At 50.7% G+C, this 25,051-nt stretch overlaps 1 protein-coding gene across 3 annotated transcripts in view; it reads left to right on the forward strand.

Annotated features, from left to right (window-relative positions):
• KIRREL1 (kirre like nephrin family adhesion molecule 1) overlaps positions 1 to 25,051 on the forward strand; it is a 107,229-nt gene that overhangs the window by 69,513 nt on the left and 12,665 nt on the right. For all 3 annotated transcript variants that reach the window (XM_063624939.1, XM_063624938.1, XM_063624940.1), the window contains exons 2-5: positions 13,314 to 13,463; positions 15,195 to 15,344; positions 21,926 to 22,083; positions 24,382 to 24,532. In XM_063624939.1, the coding sequence (XP_063481009.1) occupies positions 13,314 to 13,463; positions 15,195 to 15,344; positions 21,926 to 22,083; positions 24,382 to 24,532 (609 nt within the window). The remainder of the gene's footprint in view (positions 1 to 13,313; positions 13,464 to 15,194; positions 15,345 to 21,925; positions 22,084 to 24,381; positions 24,533 to 25,051) is intronic.

The following is a 25,051-nucleotide window of genomic DNA, read 5'->3' on the forward strand; positions in this document are numbered from 1 at the left end:
ATTCTAGGAGCACATTTGCAGGAAATATTTTTAATGGAGATTAATTGGAAAACTCCAGCATGTCCTGCTTATGTGCAGAAAGTGCCTCGTTCTCCCTTTTGGTGGCTGCATACCAACACTAGTATGTTGATGTGTGGTAACACACGCACGCTTACCTAGACAGGTAAATGCAAACAAGGACACATGGGTCCCCCCTTGCACACAGATACAAAACACACTCACATCACCATAGGCAGCCTCTTCCTTTCTGATTCTTCTCAAGCCTGTCCGCAAACCTTATCAGGCTGACAAACATGGCCCTGTGCAGCTTAGATGTGTCACAGCTTCCACTTTCGTCTTTCTGAATCTGGACCTCTTTGTTTGTCTATGTCCATTCTCTCCATAGCCTAGAAGTTTCTGGAGTGCAGAGCCAGAGAAATGTCCAGAAAGAGAAGGCATTAGATTTTTAAAGATGCCTGATCATGATTCCAATTTACTTACGTGCCTGCAACCCAGCCACTTCCAACTGGACTTCCACTTCCACTGGACTTTTATGTTTCTGTGTCTTGGCTCATGCTGCTCCCTTTGTTTGAAATACTCTTCCCCCAGTTCTCTGGCTGTTGAAATATTTCTTGTCTTCAAGGCTCAATGCCATTCTGACCGATAAATGTGCATTTATTGAATACTTACTCTGTGGCAAGCAAGACCACCTATGTCCAACTTATGAGGCTATAGTAAGGGCCCAGAACTATAAAAGGCTAATATGAGTCTCAGCCCAAGGGAAGACCAGTTTGGAAGTCAGATATGAAAAAAATGCAATGTATTTGTTCATTCAACAAACAGCAATTAAGATATTCATTCAACAAGCATCTATTAAGGCTGTAAGCTCCTGAGTGGAATAAGACCTCCATGTCCATGCCCTCAGGAGTATTCAGATTGCATGGGTTCCCACATCATTGCCCCCCACCAAGTGGGCCCTGATTTCATCTCATCAGCATGGGCTACTACTGCATGACACTGGTAGAGTCTTTCAGCACTTAATTATTTGTTAACTAATTTGTCTCCCCTGATAGAATGTGAGAGCAGGCAACTTCCCATTTTCCAGCTTGCCCATCTCATCAAGCACACTGCTTGGCTTCCAGGAGAGCTGTGCTCAACATACCAGCCAGGCTGAACTGTTTCTAGGATCCTAAAAGGCCTCACTTTCCCAACTTCACGCTGCTGTCTATGGCCTCTGCCTTCCCAGGACAGTTTCTTCTCCCTTCTCTCTCTGCTTACCAGGAAAACTCCTACTCATCCCTCAGATCTTGTCAAAGACATCACTTCCTACAGGATTTCTTCCCGCACCTCGGGTACTTTCCTCCATGTTGCCCTATCACAGCCGCCATCGCACTGTATGGACTTGGTGCTTGCGTATGTCTACTCGACTTGAAGCTGGATGATGGCAGGACTAGGTCTGTCGTGTTCACCTTTGTATTCCAGGGTCCAGGACAGTGCACAGTATAGTAGGCATTCAATAAGTATTTATTACATGAATCAATGTATGTTGAATTGAGCTTATTTTCTCTGGAGGGTGGTGTTTTATACTTTCATCCTTAATTCAGAAAAGCAAACAGTAAGCTTTTAGTGAGCACCTAACATGTGTGTGGATGATGCACAACTGAGATTACATTTATTGCCTCAAGAAGTTTGCCATCTATTCATCTGGAAAAGGAGCCAGAATAAAAAAAGTTATAGCTGCAGACTAAACTCCAGGTCTGAATCCATATGATTATGTTCAAGTCCCATTACCATGTCTTTGGCGTCATGGTTAACTGCCATGGGGAAAAGGTTTTACTTATACCTTTGACTTCCATCCTAGACTGTTTTTTGACCTGTTCTTTCCCCTTCAGATGGCCCTGTTTAAAGAATTCCTCCCTTTAAACTTTAAGTCCACCCTAATTGACCTGTTACAAATTGATTATTTGATGGGTTTAAGTCCAAAATAAGAAGAAAATATATAGTGTGTAAATAGAATACTAAAGCATCAGAGTTGAAAGGAATCCTAAATATTACCTAGAGCCCTCCGGAGCATTGTTGCCAGGCGGCCATCCAGCCTTATCTTGAACACCTCTAGTGATGGCAAGCCTCTGCTATGTGCTATTCCTTGGGATCTACAACTGTTAATGTCTATCCTAGGGCTTGTATGGAAGGTGCAGTGATGGGGTCTGGGGACACACCTGTGTTATGGGCATGTCTAGTGTCTGCCAAGCCAGCCTTTCTTAGAGGCACTCCACTTAGTGGAGAGCCAGGGAGGGTCGATGTCTAGAGCATTCATCAGAGCCCCATACCTTCCCGTATTAGTTGCTCACCTGGCTCGTAGATTCAGATGGTCCATCTGGAAATTCTAGAGAAATCTGCAAGTCATCTGTGGCGATGAGTTCCAGCCTCTGGAAGGAGAATAATGTCTAACATCTAAACCTGCTGGTTTTTTTTTTTTTTTTTTTTTGAGGCGGGAAAGAGGGGCAAGAGTTGGGGGGTGTGAGGTGAGGGGTCATAGAAATGTAATAAAGCTTGTTAAAATTAGAAACAGAGAGGTGTCCTTCAGAGCGCTTGCCTGGTATCAGAAGATCTGGATTTACTTCTGGTTCTTTTGGTTTCAGGGTCAAGGAGAGAATGCCCTCCTCACTGTTGCCCAGCCCTTTGTGGATTTCTGAGTTGAGGCTGTTTATTCAGGAGACTGTTCCTAAAAGTGCCAGGAGACCTCTAGAAAGGGTCTGGGACCAGCCTGCATTTCTTCCTGGGCTTCCAGCCTGTTGCGGGGACCCAGGCACCATTCTGGCTCTTCTCAGATTGTGCTTACAAGCTCTGTTGGTAACAGTGGTAACTAAGAATGCTGAAGTAAGCAGTGGGAGGTTTTCAGAGCAGAACTTGCACTTTCCTTAATTATGGAGCCTGTAGGGAGGTGTCGTGCCCAGAGGGGATGGCTTTTACACAAAAGAAGTGAATGGGGTTAGACTCCAGGAAACATTTTGTGCCTGCCCAGGAAAAGGCAGGATGGCAGGAGATGAAGGAGTAATCGATTGACCTTTCTTCTAAGAAGGTGAGGTTACAGAGCCCCTTAAGGACTCCTGTGGGAGGAAGGTGAGCTGTGAGCCAGCCTTGGTTTGTGGGGAGACACAAAGGCCCTGTCCTCTGTTGCCTTCTGTGTTACCTCAGATATAGCCCACCTCATTCTCTTCTCTCCCTCCTTGGCTAATCCTTTCAAAGCTCTCTTCCATTTCCCAACGACTTCATTCCTCTTCTTTGACCTAGAAGCTCAAGGCCTTCAGATGAGGCCAGAGGGTGGGAATCGCAGCCCGGATTTCTGCCTGTGGGACCCCGCTGCCTCTGCCGCCTGCCCTCTTTCCCCTCAGCCTTCTCCAGTTTCTTCTCTCTTGCTCCTCTATCCTTATCTGTGTTCTCATTTTCCTCTCCCAGATGGTCTCCTTACTTTTTTCTTGATTCTCACTTCTTATTTTTTATCAAATTTCCCAACCTTCTCTTCCATAACTCCTCTCTCACCACCTTTTTTTGTTTCTTCTTTCAGTGAAGGAGGGTTTCCAGGAAGAGCCTCTTCTTGCCCCACCATCAGTGCAGGAAGAGTAGGCTTTGGGGTGTGCCCTGCCTCTAGAGAGGGGCCCTCTGTTATTGTGAGGCTAGTGCCAAAGCCACCAGGAATTTGGAGACATGCCCACCCCACATAACTCCCTCCCTCACTGACCCTCAGCTCCTTCAAAATAAAGAATGTTGGAGTGGTGACCATCAAGGCCTTTCCCATCCACCTCCTGTCATCATTCTAATTCAGTTGTCTTCTCTTCCCCTTGCTTGTCTCTCTATCCTGTCCTCTTGTTTCTTTCATACTGTAGTGTCCTCTTAGCACCCTTCTTCCTTACCTGACCTTAAAATAATCTTTAGCAGCCTCTTGCTTACTTTTCCCACAACTAGCTTTCTCTTTTATCTCCTTTGCTGTCTATTTCTGCCTACGACTCTTTCTTCTCATCCTTTCTCTCTTCCCAGTCTGCCTTTGCACATTGAGGCATCTCCTTCAGTGTCCTGCATCTCAGTTTCCTTCCCTCCCACTGTGTGGACCCTGGGGATTGCTGGAAAGCCAAGCCTTGGACCCTGCCTCCATGTGCTCCTGTAGGTCAGGGAGGCAGGTGTGGGGCCTGGATGGAGAGGACAGAGGCTCCCCCTCCCTTTCTGCTTTCCCACCCCAGCTTCTGGTGCCTTTCTTCATCTCCTGCAGCCTCTCTGGCCCTGGCCTAGTTTCTGCTCTCTCACCTCCTTCCTGCTCTGTCTTTTGCTCTCCTTCCTCTTAGCCTCCTATCTGAACTAAGTCCCTGCCTGCCACCTGCCTCCTGTCTCCCCTACTTCCCTTCCCTTGCCCACTAAAGCCAGATTGAAATTCAGGTTTTCAGCAGAACCATCCACCAGCCCTGCCACCCCCTTTCTGCTCCCACCTGTCTGTCGTACCTGCTATAGCCAACACATTTAGGCTCCCCATACCGTTGTCTTTCCCATAAAACATTCTCAGGAGCCCTTGCCAGGGTATATTTGCATAGAGCTGTCCTACTAGGTCTGGCCCAGGTGCTCTGAGCTGGAGGTTCAAAAGGGGCAGGTGGGAGTGTTTCCAGCACCACTTCCAGCCTTTTCCATGTAGAGCTCAAAGTCCTGTGAGTGGGCCTGGGCTGGCAGGTGGCTTCAGGGATCTCAGCCTGCCTGATCTTTATCCTCCATGCACCACCATGAGCCCTACTGGAAGGGATGTGAGAAACTCTGATGCGAGCTTCTAAGGGGAAAGGAAAGATGGCCTCTCTTCTCCTATGCTGGATACCTCATCTGGGTCCTCAGCCTCTGTCTTAGTGACACAAATCCACAGACCTCCCTCTACATCCCTGCAGGATGAGGGAGGAAACGCCCCAGGGAGGAAATGCCAAGATGGGCCCAGGTACACTAGTTCCTCCCAGCAGTTGGTGCTGAGTCCTTAAGTGTCCTCAAGGTTTGACCGAGGCCCCAGGTCAGCAGGAGGCAGGGGTGCAGTCTGAGGACATTAGAGATGGGAAGGCCCTTGGGGGCCAAGTGAATCTTCTCCTCCCTTTTACAGGCTAAGGAGCCTGAGACCCAAATAAGTGAAGTGAGCTCTCCAAGTCACCCAGCAAGTTGGTGGCAGAGCCAGGACCAGACCAGTCCACGTCTCCTAACTTCTGGCTTAGAGTACTTTTGCCCCTTCCTGGCAGGGCTGTGCTGGGCTGATCCCCCTTGCATTTTTCAGGGCTCTGTTCCTGCCTCTTGGGGTGACTAATCCATAGGCCCAGAACAGTAAACCTTCCTGCCCTGTCACTGCGAGCACCAGCCAGCCCCTTCAGCCAGCCGCTGCAGCTGGTCTCTGTGGTCTGCTCAGATGCAAGGAAACCAGGCCAGACCATGGCCACTTGTAAAATCCCATCTGGTCCCTGGAAAGATTCCCCTACGGCTGTCCCTACCATACCCCCAGCCTTAGAGACGGACATCAGGGAGGTGGTGGCCAAGCTGCTTGGATGAGGGAGGAGAGATTGATCTTCTGCCCATGGCTTCGGCTTCCTGGGATGAGAAAGGACCAGCAGTGGGAAGGCGGTAAAGGTGGATTCAGTCTGGGCATTTGAGGCTCCTACTGTTCAGTGTCTTTTTCACTGCAAACTGTGAAATGAAGCCAGAGCGCTTCGGTGGGCAGAGACAGGAGGTGATAATAGTCCTTAAATGTTTGGAAACTTGTCTTTGGGGAATGCCATTTGTCATTTCCCTCTCTTCGTCTGATGTCCATATCACCTGACATCTACGCATAGTCATTCTTCTGAGATTATCCACTGAGAGCAAGGCAATGGAGTTTTCTGACCTCTGATGCCTCATCTGTCAAAGGAGGGGGTTAAGGGTCTCTAAAGTCAGTCACATCAAAATTTGACATTTTAGGATTCTGGGCTGGGCTGTGTATAAGGCAAAATCAACAGACCCAGACCCCTCATCCGCAGTAGCTGGGCAGGCACAGAGCTTTACTCTGGGGAACTTCTGCCTGCCTCCGTGGCCCTTGCCAGGTTTCTTTCTCTGGATCTGTCCCCACCCTGCCCAGCCCCAGCCCAGCACTCCCCTCCCTTCCTCCCTCCTTCTTGCCTTCTCTTCTCCTCTACCAGAAGTGCCAATCTCTCCCTTTCTTCTTTCCTTCCCCCTTCGATGGCCCAGCCTAGAGAATTGAAATCCTCTTTTCTCTGAGAGAACCCAATGTGAGGGGACCTCTCTGGCTGTTGTATTTTTCATAGAGCAAGAAGGGAATGACTGGGGTTGGGGGGAAAAGAGTCCGGCGGGGGTAGGGAGAGCCAAGATGTGAGAGCAGAGAGGGAGAGAGAGTGGAGTGTGGAGAGATTTAGTTCCATCTGAAAGCTGTCGGTGCGAATCAAAGGCTTCCCTTTGAACCAGCAGCAGGATCTGGAGTGGAGAGTTGGGGACTGCTCTGGCCCAGGGGATTCATTACTGCTCATTTGATAAATCCAGGGAGACAGGGCCTGTCCTCCACCACCCCCCTCTTCTGCCGCCTGGTCCCCTGGCATCTCATGTGCTTGGCCCCATTCCCTCTCTGGTTCTGGGCTGGTCTGGCAGCCCAGGCTCTGGGAACATAACCATCAGGGCACGTGTGCAGAGACACGGAAGCAGACGGGCATCCATGGGTGCAGAGACAAGTACTTGAATGTGGGAGGGGTGTGTGTGTGCATGTGCTTGCTGGTAAATGCATGCGCTTTTGTGTTATGGTACATGTGTCCCTATAAGAAGTGTACGACATACGTGTGTGTGTGTGTGTGTGTGTGTATGAATCTAAGCATTTCCAGCCCCTCTAGGATAGATTTAGAGGTCACTTCCTAGTTCTTTGTCAAAAATGGAGTTGGACCTCGTTGTCCTCCTGGCCTTTGCAGGAGCAGGAAGTGTGTTCATGCACAGAGACTGGCCTAGCTCTGGACCCCAGTGCTGTGATGAGGATGGAGCAGAGAGCTGGGGAACAGGGATAGTCGCCCCAGGAGCATCAGTGTTAAGAGGGAGAGAGTGCTCCAGGTGAGGGGACAGTATGAAGGGGAGGTGGGGAAGCCCCTTGGGACTGGTTTTGCACAGTGACCTGAATCTGAGCTGAGAGGTTCCAAGAGAAGACAGCAGTGGCCAGGCTTCTGAGATGGCATTCCAAGGGAGCCAGTGGTCCGGCTCCTTGCTGTACTCTCTGTCCGATACTTACCAGCTATGTGACTAGACGGAAGTTTCTTAATGTCCCTGAGCCTTAGCTTTTTTTTTATTAAGGATAGTAATTGTGCCTACCTTATTGGGTTGTTGTGTATAAAAGTGGCAGTGGATTAGTGAGCCGCACAGAACAGTCATTGGCCCTTTATAAGCAGGGGCTACTTCTGCTGGTAGCCACTGGTGGCCTGAAGGTTGGTGCTTTATGAATCACCAAAACCTCTCTGGATACTGTTGACAGTCTTTCCAGCCTTGGCTACCGCTCCTCCCTTCGTGTAGGGACATCTAGACCAAGCCTTCTATGTTGGTGGCAGCGTGTGGGGCAAGTCCTGCGTGGCTATAGAGTGCTGGCCAGGCCAGAGCTGAAGAGTGCAGCCTCCCAGGAGGTAAACAGGGTTAAGATGGGAGTCTAAGCTGTAGGGCAGGAAGCAGGAGTGGTAGATGGGCAGAACTTAGGGCCACTGATAGTTCTCTTCTGGGTAGAGGCCATGAATCTCGTCCATTCAGGAGAGACATCCTGGATATCCCTGTAGCAGAAAATACCTGAGTTCACAACCCATCTCTGCCACTTAACAACTGTACCTTAAGCACCCTTAGCCTTATTTCCCTTTTCTATAAAACAGAGATAATAATAGTGGATTATTATGCAGAAACAATGTCTACAAGGCATCTGCCTTGGTGCCTGGCACATAGTTGGCATCTTATAATTGGGAGTGTTTATTATTAAGGAACATTGCTGGGGTTGAAGGGTCAAGGAAGGTAAATCAAAGCATCTCTGTTATCCGGGGGCTCCCAGGAGTGTGGGGGAGACAGAAACACACACATATGGGTAACTTTTAATCCAAGGCAGGCTGTGATAAAGTGATACAACCAGAGGCCCCAACAATGCAGTAGGAGAATAGGGAGGGAATGATTCCCAGTCTGAGGCTAGAGGAGCTTTGCCTTATGGGGTGCGGGTGGTGAGGGTTGTGGGCTAACCTGAAAGGATGGATGTCTGAGAGAGGCAGAGAGGAAGCTGGTGGGTGATTGGGGTTCTCTCACCTCTCACCTCGCCTCACCTGGGGAAGAAGCACAGAGCTGCCACACCAAATTCCCTATTGCTCTCCTAATTTCTCCCCAGGGTCCCTCTGTGCCCCTTTCACCCCTCAAGGCTCTGATCTCCTCCACCTAATTAGACTATTCACCTGCCTGCAAACCCTGGCTGGGCCTTCTGGTAATTTCCTATCTGGTGAGAAAAACGGAGTGTCCAACGCTGGGGCAGGAGATGCGGTGCTGCCAGGGCCCCCAGCTCCCCTCCCACCTCTGTCTTTCTCCTGGTCTCCATATCTCTGCCTTCCATCCCCCCTACTTTGCCTTGGGTCTCTATTACTCCATGGGTGTCTTTGTCTCACTGGCTCCTCCTGGATTTCTCTCCGCTTTTCTCTCTGGATTTCTCTCCGCTTTTCTCTCTGGATTTCTGTCGGTCCGGCCTGTGTCTTTTCCACCCTGGGCTGTTTCCCACAGAGCTCGCCTCTTCCCTTCTCACTCTAGTCTCCTTTCCCTCCTAGCTCTTCCTCTGCTTCTGTGTGGGTGTCTGTCTTTGTCTCTGTTTCTCAGCGTTGTCTGCGCCTCTGTCAGCCTTCTGGGTACGTGTGGGTGCGTGTGAGTATGTGTGAGCGTGTGTGCCCTGTCACACGGGTGTGCTGCTCAGTTTTTCTCTGCCTGTCTTCACAATGACTGCTTAAGAGCTCACCACAGCTGTGATGGTGTCTGAAGGCTGGGAGGGAGCAAGATCAAAGCAGGTGGGAATACACTTAAAACATACGCGCAGAATCTCACCGGCTGGCCCCAGACTGGAGCTGCCAGAATTTGACCCAGCAATGGTCTGTTTTCACTTTATGTCTGTGGTCAGGACCTTCCTGGTTCCTCTCCCACCTGGCCCCCTGAGGCCACCTTCCCACCCCACATAGAGCAGTTTCCTTGTGTTTGTGTTTGGCACTGGTTTTATTTCCTGGAAGGGGGCGCAGGCATAGGGACGCGATTGAAATGTCACCCCCAGTCCAGGGCAGGCTCGGCTCTGTGGCGTGGATGGTGAACGGCCAGGCAACCAGGACCTGAGAGGCAGATGTGCACACAAATGTGTGCCTAGGCCACTTGCTAGGCCACTTGTCGTGGGTTCTTGGTGGCTTCTTGACACTCAAGGGCAAACCAACACCTCACCCCCCTTTTACATTGTAATGCTACTGGGTCCCCTCTCACCTTCCTGCTAACTGTGCAGCCGTGCCCTGTCCGAGGCCTGCATCTCACTGCTCACTTTCTAGGCTTTCTCCTCTGCTCTTCCACATCCCCCTCGCCACCACCATATGTCAGAACCGTCCAGAGCCTGTTTCCCTTGCCCTTCCCTTCTCTGCTCCACATTCTCTTTTTCAGGGAGCTTCCCAGGACCGACTCCAAGTTCCACCCAGCATTGTTCCTCCCCTTGCTGAGAGGAGGGTGCTGTCCTCTTCACCCGCCCAGCCTGTCTCTACCTCTGTGGAAGTCTGTGAGCCTCCCCTGGGGTCAGGGGCATGCCCTGCCTCCTTTTCTGGATGGTGGTTTCACAGGCAGGACTGTGGACTCGGATTTGCTCACTCTCACTCCCTCAGTCAACAGACCTATTTGGAACACCTGTAGTGTGCTGGGCAGCAGGCCCTGCACCGGGTGATGGGTTTGACTATGAGTGACATGGTCCAGACTCCTGGAGTTGCCCCTGGGGCAACAGCAGGGACAGGGTGGCCAGTGCAGTGTGGGCCCTACTACAGCAGAAGTGAGACGTGAATAGGAAGGCCTTGAGGGAACTACACGAAAGTCACGGGAGACTTCCCAGAGGAGGCGACTGTTTCAATCCTGAGGGAGCAGGGGGAGCAGTGTCCTCCCCAGGGAAAGGCCTGTGCAAGGGCATGAAGAGGTGACAAAGGCCTAGTGTGTACAGATCAGACAGAACAGGACTTGGTGAAGGCAGACTTGGGGCGTTCCTGTAATCATAATCCAGGTCGGCATAACCCAGGGGCATCTGAACTCTATTTGGGATTCTGTGTTGGCTGAAGGGGCTGTTTTGGGACCAGAAAACATTGCCAGTGGCTTTAGTAGGCTCAGGATCTAGGCTGCCTTTCCATCCAATTAAATTCCCGAGATGTCTTTACTTCCCCTCCTTTCTGGACTCTCTGCAGGGTTATTACTTCCATCCCCCTGTGTCTGGACTGAATTGCTTCAGTCAGGCCTACATCAAGAGGAAACTTCAAAACTCCCAGAAAGTCAGATACCACCTTCTTTGTCATGTTCCTGTTCAGGTTTCCAGTTGTCCCTCTAATTGTCTAACTGTTCAGGAGAAATAATGATCATAGCTGCCATTTAGTGCGTACAGGCAAGGGACTGTACCAAGCATAGCATATACCTCATCTCATTTGACTTTGACAGCAATCCAGAAATAGACATTAACATTCCCCAGTTTACCAGGGAGGAAGATGAAGCTTAGCAAGTAACTTGGCCAAGGTCACTGGGTGAGGACGCCACACAGGCAATATATAAACCACAGTCTGTCTCCTAAACCTGTGCTCTTAGTATTTGGGCACGGAGGGATTTGGCATTTCTCAGTCCAGGCTTGTCATTGTATGGGTGAGCAAATGGGGGCCCAGGTGACGAATTGACATGCCCAAGGTCACACCACTCCTCACCTCCACAAGACCCCCGTCTCCTGATTCTTACTTCAAGAGCTTCCCATCTCCATCTTGCCGCAGGGTCAGCTGCCTCTTCATTCCAAGTGGACAAGGAGCCAGCTGCTCACTGTCCTTGAGAGACTTCAGCAAGAGACTGGGGTGTCCAGGCTCCATGCAGGAAAGCTATGCATATAAATTCCACCTCTGAGCCAGGGCTCACCCGCAAGCCCACTCTTAAGCCCTTGACTTGGGCTCTGGGGGCCATGGGGAGGAGAAACGTGAGTGTGGAGAGTTTGCAGCATATAGCTGCACTAGAGAAATGCGCAAGGATATGAATAAATTTGAATAATAATGAGGGCAATGCTTGAATTAATAATGTTGGCTGCTCACCTGACCCACCCCTCTCCCAGGATCTCAGCACCTGCCACCCTGATCTCTCAAAAGGGATTATCCTTTCAAAGACATGAATGAGAGGTCAGGTCAGCAGACTTGAGGAGCCACTCATGGAGTATGGGAGAGGGACCCTGTTTCTAACTTCCTGGCCCCTGCAGACCCAAAGAGCTAAAATTGCACACTTAATCAAGAGTAAAGAGTCTGCCTCATGCTAGATCATATTCTGGTTATCAGTCCACTCTAGGCCCCGGCCACCTCTTTTTCAGACCCCTTTGTGTGCAACAACCAATGGGGATGGATGTTGGATGTTCAGGGAGATTCAGATGGAGGAAAGAGCTTGGCCCTCTGCTTTAAAGGAGATGTTGGCATTCTGCTGGAACAGATAGGGCAAATGCTCTCACCTTCTAGCTGCCCTCTACCCTGTGACCAACAAAATCATGGGCATAACCCCTGATCGTTTGAGAGAGGAAACCCTGTACATAGTGATGACAGCAGGGCTGAGTGATGCGACCGGTTATATTTGCCCAAGAGGCCAAGGAATCGGGCTAGGAGGGCTTCCTGGAAGAGGGACATGTAGAGCAGGTTTGGGAAGAAAAGGAGAAATGGGGCTGGTGAAGAAAAAGGAATGGAGGAGATGAGACTAGGATCCCACTTCTGTGGGGGCTTAGAGGGAGATTTTGGGGGGGGAGGGGTGAGTTAAGTTTGCTTACACACAGGAGTGATGATGGGGCAGATAAATTTTAGAAAGCTGTGTTAGGAAAAGGTCAGATTTGGGGATTGTGGCCTCTGTGCAGATTCATGAGCTGTGGAGGGAAAGAAGAAGGACGAGGCCGTGACTTTTGGGGAGAGCCGATTTCAGTTACCTGGTATGACAGGTTGGGAGCATGGCAAGGAAGTCCCAGAACTCTCATTTGCTGTCCTCTAGTCACTCCCTTGTCCCCCTTCTCCTTTCCCCACAACGTGGCAAAGGAACCTGAGCCCCATAGCTCACATAGCTCTGCAAGGAGCCTAGGCCTGCCCCACCACTGGGGCCAACCAGTGCTGGTTGGAGCCAGTGGGTGGGAGTGGTGGGGGAGAAAAAACCCGCAATGCAATTCCCTGCTCCATTTAGGCTCCACAATTAAAGGCAATTACTCTGCAGTTCTCTAATCAAATGCTCCCGGCCGAGCTGCCAGCCAGGCAGCCATGTGTAGCTCCCACAGCCGGAGGGAGAGTGGAACAAAGTCACGTGGCCTCTCGGCTCCCACAGTGAGGGAGGCGGGGTGTGTGTAGGTGTGTTCATGTGTACACACTTAGTCCCCTCTGCACTTGGGAGCAAAGGATGAACACACGGAGCAGGGCACATGTGCCAAGAAGTGGATTCAGAGCTACTTTGTTTTGGATACACTTTCCACCCAGGAAGCTTCTATACACACATGTGGACATGCCGGCTCTATAGTATCTACCCTGATGTATTCATGGAGGAATTGTACCTGGCATAGTTGCACATGTGTGTTGGTTCACATTGGCTCCCATCAGCTCACATGACGCATGTCTAAGTAGGAGTCATTAATGTGGGGGTGGGCTGGGGCAATGGGTAGTAGAGGAACAGCCAGGACCTGGATGCAGGGGCTCAGGTTCTAATCCCAGCTCTGCCATCAACTTGCCCTTGAGTAAGTTACTCTCCTCCCTGGAAGTCAGGGTCCTCCTCTGTAAAATGAGAAGGTTGGACTAGACCCATTTCTAAGGCCCTTATATAACAGTGCATCATTTTCTGTGATTGCTGAGCACTTCATCTCCTGAAATCAGTTCCCATGGGTCTCAGAGGGAGGAAGGAATAAAGGGTGAGGACGTGGCATCTTGGAACAAAGGGGTTGAGGCTGAAGCGGGGCAGGGACCGGAGAGTCCCCATCCCCAACTTGAGGCTGTCTCCCTCCCTCCTGCTGCATGGTGAGGGGGACCTCTTAGAGGAGCCCCTGTCTTTACTCATCTTACCCAGTGCTGGCTTTGGCTTTGCAGGGACCCAGACTCGCTTCAGCCAGGAGCCGGCTGACCAGACGGTGGTGGCTGGACAGCGGGCCGTGCTCCCCTGTGTGCTGCTCAACTACTCTGGAATTGTGCAATGGACCAAGGACGGGCTGGCCCTGGGCATGGGCCAGGGCCTCAAAGGTGAGTGCCTGGCTACCCAACGTCCAAACTGTCCCATCTTCTCTGCCATTCCCCACTTCCAGCATAGATTCCTGGACTCACCATCCCTTAGTTCCCTCACCACCCTCCTCTGTGCCATGACCTCCCCTCTGTCTCTGCTGCTGAGCTCCATCTCTACAGCTTTCCCACCCTGCAGTTCTGCCTTTCCTCCCACTGAGGACTGACTTGAGGAAGGAAGTACGAAGGCTGAGAGGTCAAGGGAAACCAAGAGACCTTTATATAAGAGAGCTTCAGGCAGACACAGACCCCGTGAGGGGCGCTGCAGGCAGACAGCCGTCTAGCAGGAAGTGCTGGGAGACTCCAGAGTCTGCAGCAAGGGTAGGAGAGGGCACAGGCAACTTCGGTGTCCCGCAAGTGTCTCATGCCGGCCTGGCTTGGCTCCAGCCTCTCTCCTCCCCGCTGCCCAGGCGATGTCTGCTCAGAGGCCAAAAACTCATTTTAATATCAGCCTAAGCATTCATTTATTTATTCATTCAACAAGCCTTTATTAAGCACTGGCTATGTAGCTGGTGCTGAAGCAAACATAATGAGTCAGTCAAACACAAAAAAGCCAACCTCCTATATTCTAAAGCAAGTAAAGAGACCTTTGGAAAGGCTGCCTGGCAGAGTGGACACCTGGGTTCTAGTCCTGCCTCCGCCAGCTGGGTGACCTTAGGAAAGCCACTTCACCTCTCTGGACCTTCATTTACTGATGTGTGAAACAGGCATAGTGGTTGCAAGCCTGTCTGCCTTAGAAGTGCATCTGTGAGTTTTGAACCAAATGGGAGAAGAGATTTGTAAAAACACATTTTAGCTTTAAAGCACTGTAATGAAGTAAGTATGGGTGTGGGGGATGGGCTGTATATTTTTATTCTTATTATTGTTGAGGGAGTTGAGATTATTTGCTGTGAGTTCCATGTGTTAGTATAGGTAGGGGAAATTTGTCTGTGTAGAGCAATCCATAAAAGGGAAAGGGATAGGTCTGGTAGATCTATTGATGATAGAAAGAGAAAGAAACTGGGAGAGAGAGTGAGATCAATAGATATGGAGTGAGAAGAATCGATAGCCTCTGGACAGAGGGAGATCATAAGAAGGAGCTGATGGGGGAACCTGAGGGGAGGGCTGGGAAGCAAGAAGGGGGTGGGGGAGCCTGGAGGAAGGAGGGCAAGGCCCACTGCCTCAGCCACTGCTTCTGCAGGAAACCAGGACTCTTTGGTTTAGGGGCTCCTCCTGGGAGCTGGCGGGCCCCTGCCTCATCCTTCCTCCCTGGGCCTGCCTTGGGCTTCCCTCTGCCTTATGAGTCCCGCAGAGGTGCTCCCGTGAGCTCATGTCTGTGCCATGATGCCCTATATTTCCTGGCGCTCACACACTCGCTCTCCCTCTCTCCTCCTCTCCTTTGCTCCCTGCTGTGTGCCTTTTTCTCTCCTCTTTCTCTCCTATCATTATGAGAGGCATTTGTCTGCAAACAGCCTTGGAGATTTCATCTGCTCCTGCTGGCCTCCCTGCTTCTGCTGCCCTCCTGTCTGCTCCTCCGGCTGTATGGCTCCCAGCCTCGCCGTGAGGTGTCGTGGCATCAGGTGTCTGTGTCTGAGACCTCACCTTCTCACCTGCCAGTGGTGTCCCAGGAGAGGGCAGAGGGAGGAGTACTGGTGTGGGATGAATGAGGATGTGTCCTTGTTTCAAGGTTGGGCCTCATTCTTTCTGTTTCTGCAGCCTGGCCACGGTACCGGGTCGTGGGCTCCGCAGACGCTGGGCAGTACAACCTGGAGATCACAGATGCTGAGCTCTCTGATGACGCCTCTTACGAGTGCCAGGCCACGGAGGCCGCCCTGCGTTCTCGGCGGGCCAAACTCACCGTGCTCAGTAAGGACCCCAATGCCCTTCAGTACTTCGAGGCCCCGTCTCTCTGTATCCTGGCAGTCTCTCTCACTCTCCAGCTCCCTCTTTAATTTCCCAGCTTCTCCCTCTCTGTTACTGGCCTCATCACTGCCCTAATGCTCAAGTCCAGGTAGAAGAAAGTAAACCAGGCGTGCGGGAGATGTGGGGTGCTGGCGGGACGTGGGCTGTGTGACACCCAGCATCCTCTCTGCTCCAGCCGGTGCCTCAGCCACTCAGGGACAGGGCCTTCTGCCTTTTAGAAACAAGGCTGTGGAGACAAGGAGCAGGGAACTATGGAGTGATGGAGGCCCAGGCCCTCCTTTCCCAGCTGTCCTGGCTGGCAGGCTTGTTGGTGAGGGGGTGTCTCCCTTCTACTTTCCTCTCAGCTGCCTCAGAGACCCCAGAGGGCCCCTGTGCCCCTCTTCCACCTCACCCCAGCCTCACACAGCCCTTCTTCCCTCGGCTGCCTCCTTTCCTCCCTCAGTGCTCACCCCTCCTCTCAGATTCACCCTGGGGGCCTCCTCCAGAAACAGGGGAATAGGACTGGAAGGAATGGGCCTTGAGGCTGAGAACTGGGGTGAGGGGTGGGAGGGATGGGGTCCTGCTGTGTCTGGATGGCTGCTGGCTCTTGGAAGCCCTGCAGCTCTTGGAAACCCTGCGCCAGCCAGGCAGCCACCCACTGGGGGACCAAGCAGATGTCCCCTCTATGGTAACCCCTGAGGCCATTTGCATAATGAGGGGACTCTCTCCTGCAGGAGCACCACAGAACCGGAAGGAGGCCAGCTTCAGCACACCCCTTGACCCCCCTCGCCCATTCAGCCCCCAGCCTCTCTCCAGGTCTCACTCTTGCAGTACCTCTGAATCTGCCAGTCTTCCTGTTCTCTCCAGCCCTGCTGTCTCACTGGGCCTCTGCCTCTGTTGTGCTTTCTGTCTTGGGCTTGGACTCTGTCCTTCTGTGACCCTCTTTCTTCCCTATTTACGTTGACTCTGTCCCTTTTTTTCTGCCTCCATTTGCTTTGTTTTGCCCCTCTTCCTTTCCTTCCCTCTAACTTGAAATCACTGAATTTGTGGGGATCCCCCAAGATGGATGGGAGAAAGGAGAGAGGAGCTGAGATGAGGGAGTTTGGGCACAAGGAAGGTTTTCTGTTGTCTGGTTGGTTGGTTGGTTGGTTGATTGGTTGGTTTTTTTGAGACAGAGTCTCTGTCGCCCAGGCTGGAGTGCAGTGGCATGATCTCCGCTCACTGTAATCTCCACCTCCCGGGTGCAAGCGATTCTTGTGCCTAAGCCTCCCGAGTGGCTGACATTACAGGTGCCCACCACCATGCCTGGTTAATTTTTGTATTTTTTAGTAGAGACGGTGTTTCACCATGTTGGCCGGGCTGGTCTCGAAATCCTTACCTCAGTTAGTTGATCCACTCATTTTGGCCTCCCAAAGTTCTGGGATTACAGGCATGGGCCACTGCGCCCAGCCTGTTTGTTTTTTGTTTTTGCAAGGAGGGAAGTGAGAACATAACAAGTCCTCAGAGCGTAGTGGAAAGAGAGAGTCCTAGACTGCTGGTGGTTAGGAGACCTGGGTACCTTGGCCATTTTGGCATCATGATCCTAAAGAGGTGACAACCTCTGGGCATGAGTTTTCTCATCAGTAACATGGCATAATGACACCAGCCTTTTCTTAGCAACTGCTGCTTTGCTGCATGGAGACTTGTAAACTGTGAAGGTCTGGGTGAATATGAGGTGTCAGAATAAGTGAGGACTGGAGGGACCCAACAGCCAATTTCATTGGATGTAAAGGCCCTGAAGGACCAGGATTCAAGGCTGTTGGATGATTTGCTTTTCCTCTCTAGGACTAAAATGGAAAGAATTAGCAAGGAGCAGGAATGAGGTTAGACAGCAAAAATTAGAGGGTGAGCTTGAATACCAAGACATCATCTTTCATCCCTCACTGAAGTGTGTCAGCCCCATGCTCAATCAAGCATTCCAAGGAACCATGAGACTCTTAGGAAACCTTCTTCTTTCTTTTTTCCTCCCTAACTGCCTCTATCTTAGGCCCTGGAAGGTGCTATTGTTGCCCTAGAGAACTCTCATCCTAATGAGTGGACCTTGATACTCTTCTCTCTGCTACCTTATCACAGAGATAGAAAGAGATGAAGAAAGGCTGGCTAAGCTACTAAGTGTTGCAGTAACAATGCCTTTTTTTTTTTTTTTTTTTTTTTTTGAGACAGAGTCTGGCTCTGTCCCCCAGGCTGGAGTTCAGTGGCACCATCTCGGCTCACTGCAAGCTCCGCCTCCCAGGTTCAGGCCATTCTCCTGCCTCAGCCTCCCGAGTAGCTGAGACTACAGGCGCCCGCCACCACGCCTTGCTAATTTTTTTGTATTTTTAGTAGAGACAGGGTTTCACTATGTTGGCCAGGATGGTCTCGAACTCCTGACCTCGTGATCTGCCCACCTTGGCCTCCCAAAGTGCTAGGATTACAGGCTTGAGCCACCGCGCCCGGCCTGCAGTAACAATGTCTTATAATGGCACCCAGTGGCTTGGTTCAATCCAGGAAGAACCTGGAAAAGGAGAATATCAATGGGAACCCTAGATGGAAGAGTGCCTTGTTTAAGAGCTTGCAGGCCAATGAGGGAGAGCTACATAGCAGGAGAGCCGACTGGCTTGTTTCGAGGGCATGGTGGGTATTGAAGGTATGGTCCTTGCTGGCCTGCCTGGGCGACTTGGATGGATGAGAGAACAGGGAGAGGCCCCAGGAATAACTTTAAGCTGAAAGAGAGACAGGGATGGTTAGTCCAGCTGGAGGAGCTTTACACACCTGGGCACACACCTGGGCATGGTGTCTCCTAGCGGCTCTGCCCATCCAGGATCTTCCTCCAGGGTGTGGCAGCAACGTGTGACCTTAGAGGGGCCTGAGCAGACCAGGAGGCCCTTCTCCCCTCACTCTCTCCTCTCCTTGTCTTTCTCTTAAATTCTCAAACACCCTGCCACCTGCAGCACACGGAGGCAATAAGAAGGCATGACACTTCCTGCATCCCTTCCTGCATACCTGCTTACCTACAGCCTTTGCTCACAGCAGCTGGGGGACCCAGAGACTAGGCAGAGCAGAAATGAGGAGTGGGCTGTGCCCAGTGCCTGGTATCAGCCTCCCTGCATGACATCAGTCTCATAGACTCCTCTCCTCCCCAGCCATCCCCCTCAGTGGCCCCCCAGCTCCCCAGGCCAGCCTTTTTCACAAAATGGTCTCTGTCATTCTTCCTTAGGGTAGGACTTTGAAAAGATGCCTCCCACTCCCCCCACAGATGCAGACATAACATAGATATACAGACCTCCAAAGCCATGGTGATGAGCATGACTTCTGGGTCAGGCAAGCCCGGTCCACATCCCAGCTCTACCCTCTATCTCACTCTCCTGTCTCTGAGCACATTTGTTTATCTTCTTCGAGCCTCCGTTCCTAATCTGTAAATTGGGGTTAATGATATTTACCATGAAAGGAATAATGAAATATACTTTGTGGTAGAGATTAAATGAAGTCATATACAGGAGGCACTTTGGCTGACACAAGGTGAACGTTCACTGAGTGGCAGAAATTATTGTCGATCCCACCACCATTTACAGTTGGCTTCCCCTTCTTGATTTTGTTTTGCCTCCACAATAACAACTCAGGGGAGTAGATATCCATTGTATTTTTGAAGTTTTATAAACAAGGAGACTGAGGCCTTGTTTGACCACAGACTTAGGGGCACATGAATGTGGGGAGGCACATGAGCATATAGATATACAGATTTAAGTCACAAACCATAAAAACTTGCTTATAAACACATGCACACATGGATGCATGCCCTTTAACAGCTGGCTCAGCAGGCACCTTAACAGCTTTATTGTCATTTGTCCCATATATGAGGGGCAGGGATGAGCTCATGGAGGATGAGCAGAGAGTTTGGAGAATTCAGAGAAAGGTGGACTGCTGGCAGAGGTGAGAGATGGGTACTCTTTGTGTGAACAAAGGGGCAGGAAGCATTACCAGGGCAGAGGAAGCTGATGCCTTCCCAGTGGAGGGGCTTCACACGCCTGGGCACACACCTGGGCATGGCGTCTCCTCAGGGCTCTGCCCATCCAGGATCTTCCTCCTGGGTGTGGCAGCAGCATGTGACCTTAGAGGGGCCTGAGCAGACCAGGAGGCCCTGAGTAGCAGCTGTTTATTCATTTCTCTCCACCTTTCTCTACTTTTCAAGCTGCTCCCCATCCCCATCCTCAAACCTGTCCCCATCTGGCATTGGAACCAGATACACCACAGAACAAGAAGGAAGAGCCAGGGATTCAGAGGATAATTAGCCAGGCAGGAGTTGGAGCCACTGCTACTCTCGTCCAGGCAGTAAGGCTAATACGTTCCGTACCTCACGCATGCCCTGCACATCATAGTCTATGTACAGTGTCTCATCTGACCTTCACGAGGCTCTAGTGAGGGGGCATTGTTATGTCTTGGTTTCTTCTCTGATGAAGAAACTGAGACTCAGTGATTTTAGGACCTCATCCGAGATCACACAGCAGGGGAACAAAGGTGCCAGGATTTGAAACCAGGCAGTCTGAATCTAAGTTTTATTATTTTTCCACTATACCACTAGGCACGCATGAGTTGAACAGAATGCTGAGACAGGTTTCGAGTAGTTTCTACTGGAAACCCCAGCATAGAGACCTTCATTGTGTAAATTCTAGAACAGCCCTGCCCACCACTGGGCACTGTGGGTCTCCCAAGATCTCCTCTCGAGTGTTCCCTCTGGACCCTCCTCTGAGTCTTTCTTGTCTTCTTCAGAAAGAAGCAAACAAAATCTTTTATCGGTGGGGCATGCTGGCTCGTGCTTGTAATCCCAGCACTTTGGGAGGCTGAGGTAGGAGGATTGATTGAGCCCAGGAATTTCAGACCAGCCTGGGCAACGTAGCAAAACCTCGTCTCTACAAAAAATAGAAATTAGCCAAGCATGATGGTGTGTACCTGTAGTTTGTGATACTTGGGAAGCTAAGGTGGGAGGATTGCTTGAGCCCAGGAGTTCCTTTCTCATTTATGGTTGATGAACACTGGGTGGACCAGAAAAATTATAATCAAGATCCTTCTGCCTCTATTTCATCAGTATCCATTCATTGATTCAGCAAATATCCCTGAGCACCTGTGATCACCCAAGCCCTGGGCTGGATATTGAAGTGTTGATGGTATATCAGAAGCAGCCGCTACCCTCGGGGAACTTACAGTCTGGTTTGTCTTAGAAGCCTATGGAGATAGGACAGGGAGAGCCCCCCTTGTTTGCTAGCATCAGACATCGGTCAATTCAATTCTTTAAACATTTAGCAAGAGCCTACTTTGGTCACATCCTAGGCACTGGTGACCACATAAATATTAGTGAGACAGGGTTGCTGTTTTTCCAGGGGAATCACAGTTTTGGTTGGGGCAGCTGTTATAAGTAAACAAAATCCAAGACAGATGGTGCTAAGAGCTCTGAGTGACTGGTGGGGGCCACCATGGTTGGGGTGGGCTACAGCACGGAAAGCCTTGTGCATCAACTGGGATTTGAACAGGATGGGAAGCACGTCAATAGAAGCTGTGGGAGAAGGGCATGCCATATGGAAAGCACTGCATTGCAGGTCTTGGCTTGAGGACCCTGAACAGGAGGCCGAAATGCTTGGAACTTATGCCCTAGGCAGTTGTAGCCATTGAAGGTGCTTGAGCAGGGGAGTGGCACATACTTAGCTGTGCTGTAGGGAAAAATAACCTGCTAGCAGTGTGACATGGTGGTTACTGTAATAGGGCAGCCCATCTGGCTGCTCCAGGGCAGAGGAGCAGACAGGAGGGAGGATGGGAGAAGTCCTATGGAGGTAGCCGCCTTTCCGAGCCAGACTCCCAAGGGTATGAGCTGTACTCAGCGCCTGAGATAGCCCAGCCCTTTCCTAAGTTTGAGGCTTCCATCTGTAGTGTGCAGCTCTGAGCAACTGTAGGGGTATGGAGCCAGGCACAGTGGCTCATGCCTGTAATCCCAGCCCTTTGGGAGGCTGAGGCAGGTGGATCACCTGAGAGGTCAGGAGTTCGAGACCAGTCTGGCCAACATGGTGAAACCCCTACTCTCCACTAAAAATACAAAAATTAGCTGGGAGCAGTGGTGGGCGCCTATAATCCCAGCTACTTGGGAGGCTGGGGCAGGAGAATCGCTTGAACCCAGGAGGCGGAGGTTGCAGTGAGCCGAGATGGCACCACTGCACTCCAGCCTGGGCGACATAGCGAGACTCCATCTCAAAAACAAACAAACAAACCAACAAAAAACCAGTAGGGGCATGGAGTACCAGAAAATATTATAGGCCAGGAAAGAAAAGCAGACAAGGGCTGGGAAAGATGTGTGAGCTGAGTACCTAGGGGAAGCCACCACAAGAGCAGTGGAGACAGTGGTTGTAGGTTAGGAGTAGGGTGGTACTGCCTACCTAGAGACGCACGTGCAGGTGCAAGGATGCTTCCAGAGGCAGTAGTTTCGGTCATCAGGGAAGTGTTAGCCACACCCTGCACTGACTTTGCTCTGCTTTCTCCCACAGTCCCCCCAGAGGACACCAGGATTGACGGAGGCCCTGTGATTCTACTGCAGGCAGGCACCCCCCACAACCTCACATGCCGGGCCTTCAATGCGAAGCCTGCTGCCACCATCATCTGGTTCCGGGATGGGACGCAGCAGGAGGGCGCTGTGGCCAGCACGGTGAGCTCCGGCCAGCTCCCCCAGCTCCTCCTGGGCCTAGCCCAGCTCACCTCTCCTTTCCCACGGGGGTTTCACCACAGACTCCGGAGCACACAGACATGAGAGGGGTCTTAGAGGTCATCTGGTTCAGCCCTCCTATTCTACAGTTGGGAAAATTGAAACCCAGAGAAGAGAAATGAATTCCCAGGTTTACTGTGTCATTCAGTAGCTGAACAGAGACTAATGGTAATAATAAGTTGCCATGGATTAAGCACCTACTGTGTGCCAGACACTGTGCATGCTAAACACTTTATGGACAGTCTCTCTTAATCTTTATAGGAGTCCCATAAAGGAGGCATATTTCTACTCACAAAGGAGGAAACTGGTACTCAGAGAGGTTGAGTGACTTGTCTAAGGTCACACAGCTGGCACAGAGCTGGGGTTTGTATCTGGGTCTGACTGTGCTTTCTCTCCACTGATCACTTCTACCTCTTTTCTTCAGCATCTGGTTGTCAGATTATTCCAGTCATCATAACAAAGAGGCTGGGGAAGCAGAGGTCCTTGTATACATTTTATAGATGAGGAAGCCATGAAAGATATCTAGTGACTTGCCCAGGATTACATAGCAAAGCGGACAGTACAGCTGGAATTCAAAGCCAGATTTCTTGGTTAGGGTTACCCTGCCAGTTGTGGGTAAACATATGTGTATTCAGCCCTTTGCTGGTGCTGCAGGAGCATTTCTCAGTGTGGAGAGAGAGATGTTCCCATGCTCCTCAGCATGCAATCCCAGGGATACCTGGCTTCTGGCTTCAGTTCTGCCCTTAACACACTGTGTGACCTTGGATAATTCACTTCACTTTTTTCTGGCCTTAGTTTCTCATTTGACAAATGATAATTTGGCCTCAGTGGTACTTAACCTTTTCACAACCAAAAACTGTGATTTTTCTTCCTCAGGGCTACATGTTTTTAGATATTTTGGCAACCAAACAAGTTGATTTGTTAATATCCATTTGTCATCCACCCCCATTTTTCATATTCATTAAAGACAATAGAGCTTCAAAGCAACACAAGGGAGTCAGTGTTACTGCACTGGCCCTGAACTGTGCCTGTCCAGCAAAGCTGCATGCATGGTGGTCAAACAACGGGGCCTTACTTTGATTAATAATATGGCTTCCCTCAGGCAGTTTGCAACATAGAAAACAGATCAAGGGTTCCTGTGACCATATTTAGGGACGCCTGGCTGTCACTGAGCAAGTGTAAGACTTCGAGCCTGTGAGTCCCTTCCCTGCCCTCAAGGAGTTTACAGTTTAGCAGAAAAAACCCAACCCTGGAACACTCACACATGGTGCCTACAAGCAAGGCTGGATGTGTCTGGAGCTGTGAGCAGGACACACTGACTATAAGGGCATAAATTCAGTCTGGGAGAGAGTTCTGAGGGCTGGGCTGGCTGAAGAAGGCTTTCCCGAAGAGAAGGGATTTGCGCTGGACTCACAGAGTGAACTCTAATATAAACTGTGGCCTTAATAATAATATGTTAGTTTTGGTCCATCAGTTGTAACAGACTTATCACTCTAATGCCAGGTGTTAAGGTGTTAGTAATGGGGGAAAACTGTAAGGTCAGGGAGGAGGGTATATGGAAACTCCCTGTACTTTCTGCTTAATTTTTCTGTAAACTTAAAACTGTTCCAAAAGATAGTCTATGATGTGGGCATGATGGCACACTCCTGTAGTCGCTGTACTCAGAAGGCTCAGGCAGGAGGATTGCTTGAGTCCAGGCTTTGGAGGCTAGCCTGGGCAACATAGCAAGACCCTAAAAATATATCTTTTAAGTAAAAGATAATTAATAGTCTATTGACTAAACACACACACACACAGGGAAGAGATTGGGGGAATGAAGGGGGTTGAGCTTTTTTTTTTTTTTTTTTTTTTGAGACGGAGTCTCGCTCTGTCACCCAGGCTGGAGTGCAGTGGCGCAGTCTCGGCTCACTGCAAGCTCCGCCTCCCGGGTTCACGCCATTCTCCTGCCTCAGCCTCTCCGAGTAGCTGGGACTACAGGCGCCCGCCACCACGCCCGGCTAATTTTTTGTATTTTTAGTAGAGACGGGGTTTCACTGTGGTCTCGATCTCCTGACCTCGTGATCCACCCGCCTCGGCCTCCCAAAGTGCTGGGATTACAAGCGTGAGCCACCGCGCCCGGCGGGGTTGAGCTTTAAGTTAAAGTACCCCTCCAGCCCAAGCCCATCTCTGAGTGAGGTGAACTTAAAAGCAGAGGAGGGGGCTTTTAGCTTGACCGTATCTCCCACCCTTGTCATGTTCCAGGAATTGCTGAAGGATGGGAAGAGGGAGACCACCGTGAGCCAACTGCTCATTAACCCCACAGACCTGGACATTGGGCGTGTCTTCACTTGCCGAAGCATGAACGAAGCCATCCCTAGTGGCAAGGAGACCTCCATCGAGCTGGACGTGCACCGTGAGTGGGCTGGGGGGAGCAGTCTGGAGCAGGGGAGTGGGAGGGGACTGTAGGCAGCCTTTTGAGAAGCACAAACTAAGAGTCCCCCCATGGTCCCCAGGGCAAACGCTCGCCTTCTTCACATCTTTCATTCCCTGGATTGAACCATGGGGACTAAGGGCTGGTAGAGCATTGGCTGTGGAGTCAGGCAGTCCCCAGGTCTAAATCAGCCTGTTATTAGTCAATGGTTTATACTCTCTGGGCCTCAGTTTCCAATTCTGTATACTGTATATTGCAAAAGATAAAATATTGGCCTATAGTCCCTTATTCAAACTCAAAGTGGTTTGGTGGTGAAGCCTGAACCAAGGCTCTTCATAGTCTTTTATTTAATTTAGTCTTAAGTCTCACTGCAAATGTATTCGTATGTGTGACTATGGGATGCGGTCCAGACGCTGCTGGGGATCCTACACAGTAAACGCTCTATGCGCAACATTGCCTTCCTAAATTTGAAAAATTCTAAATTCTGAAATGCATCTAGTC

This window comes from Symphalangus syndactylus, chromosome 12 (genome assembly GCF_028878055.3).
Source record: "Symphalangus syndactylus isolate Jambi chromosome 12, NHGRI_mSymSyn1-v2.1_pri, whole genome shotgun sequence".
Classification (NCBI taxonomy): domain Eukaryota; kingdom Metazoa; phylum Chordata; class Mammalia; order Primates; family Hylobatidae; genus Symphalangus; species Symphalangus syndactylus.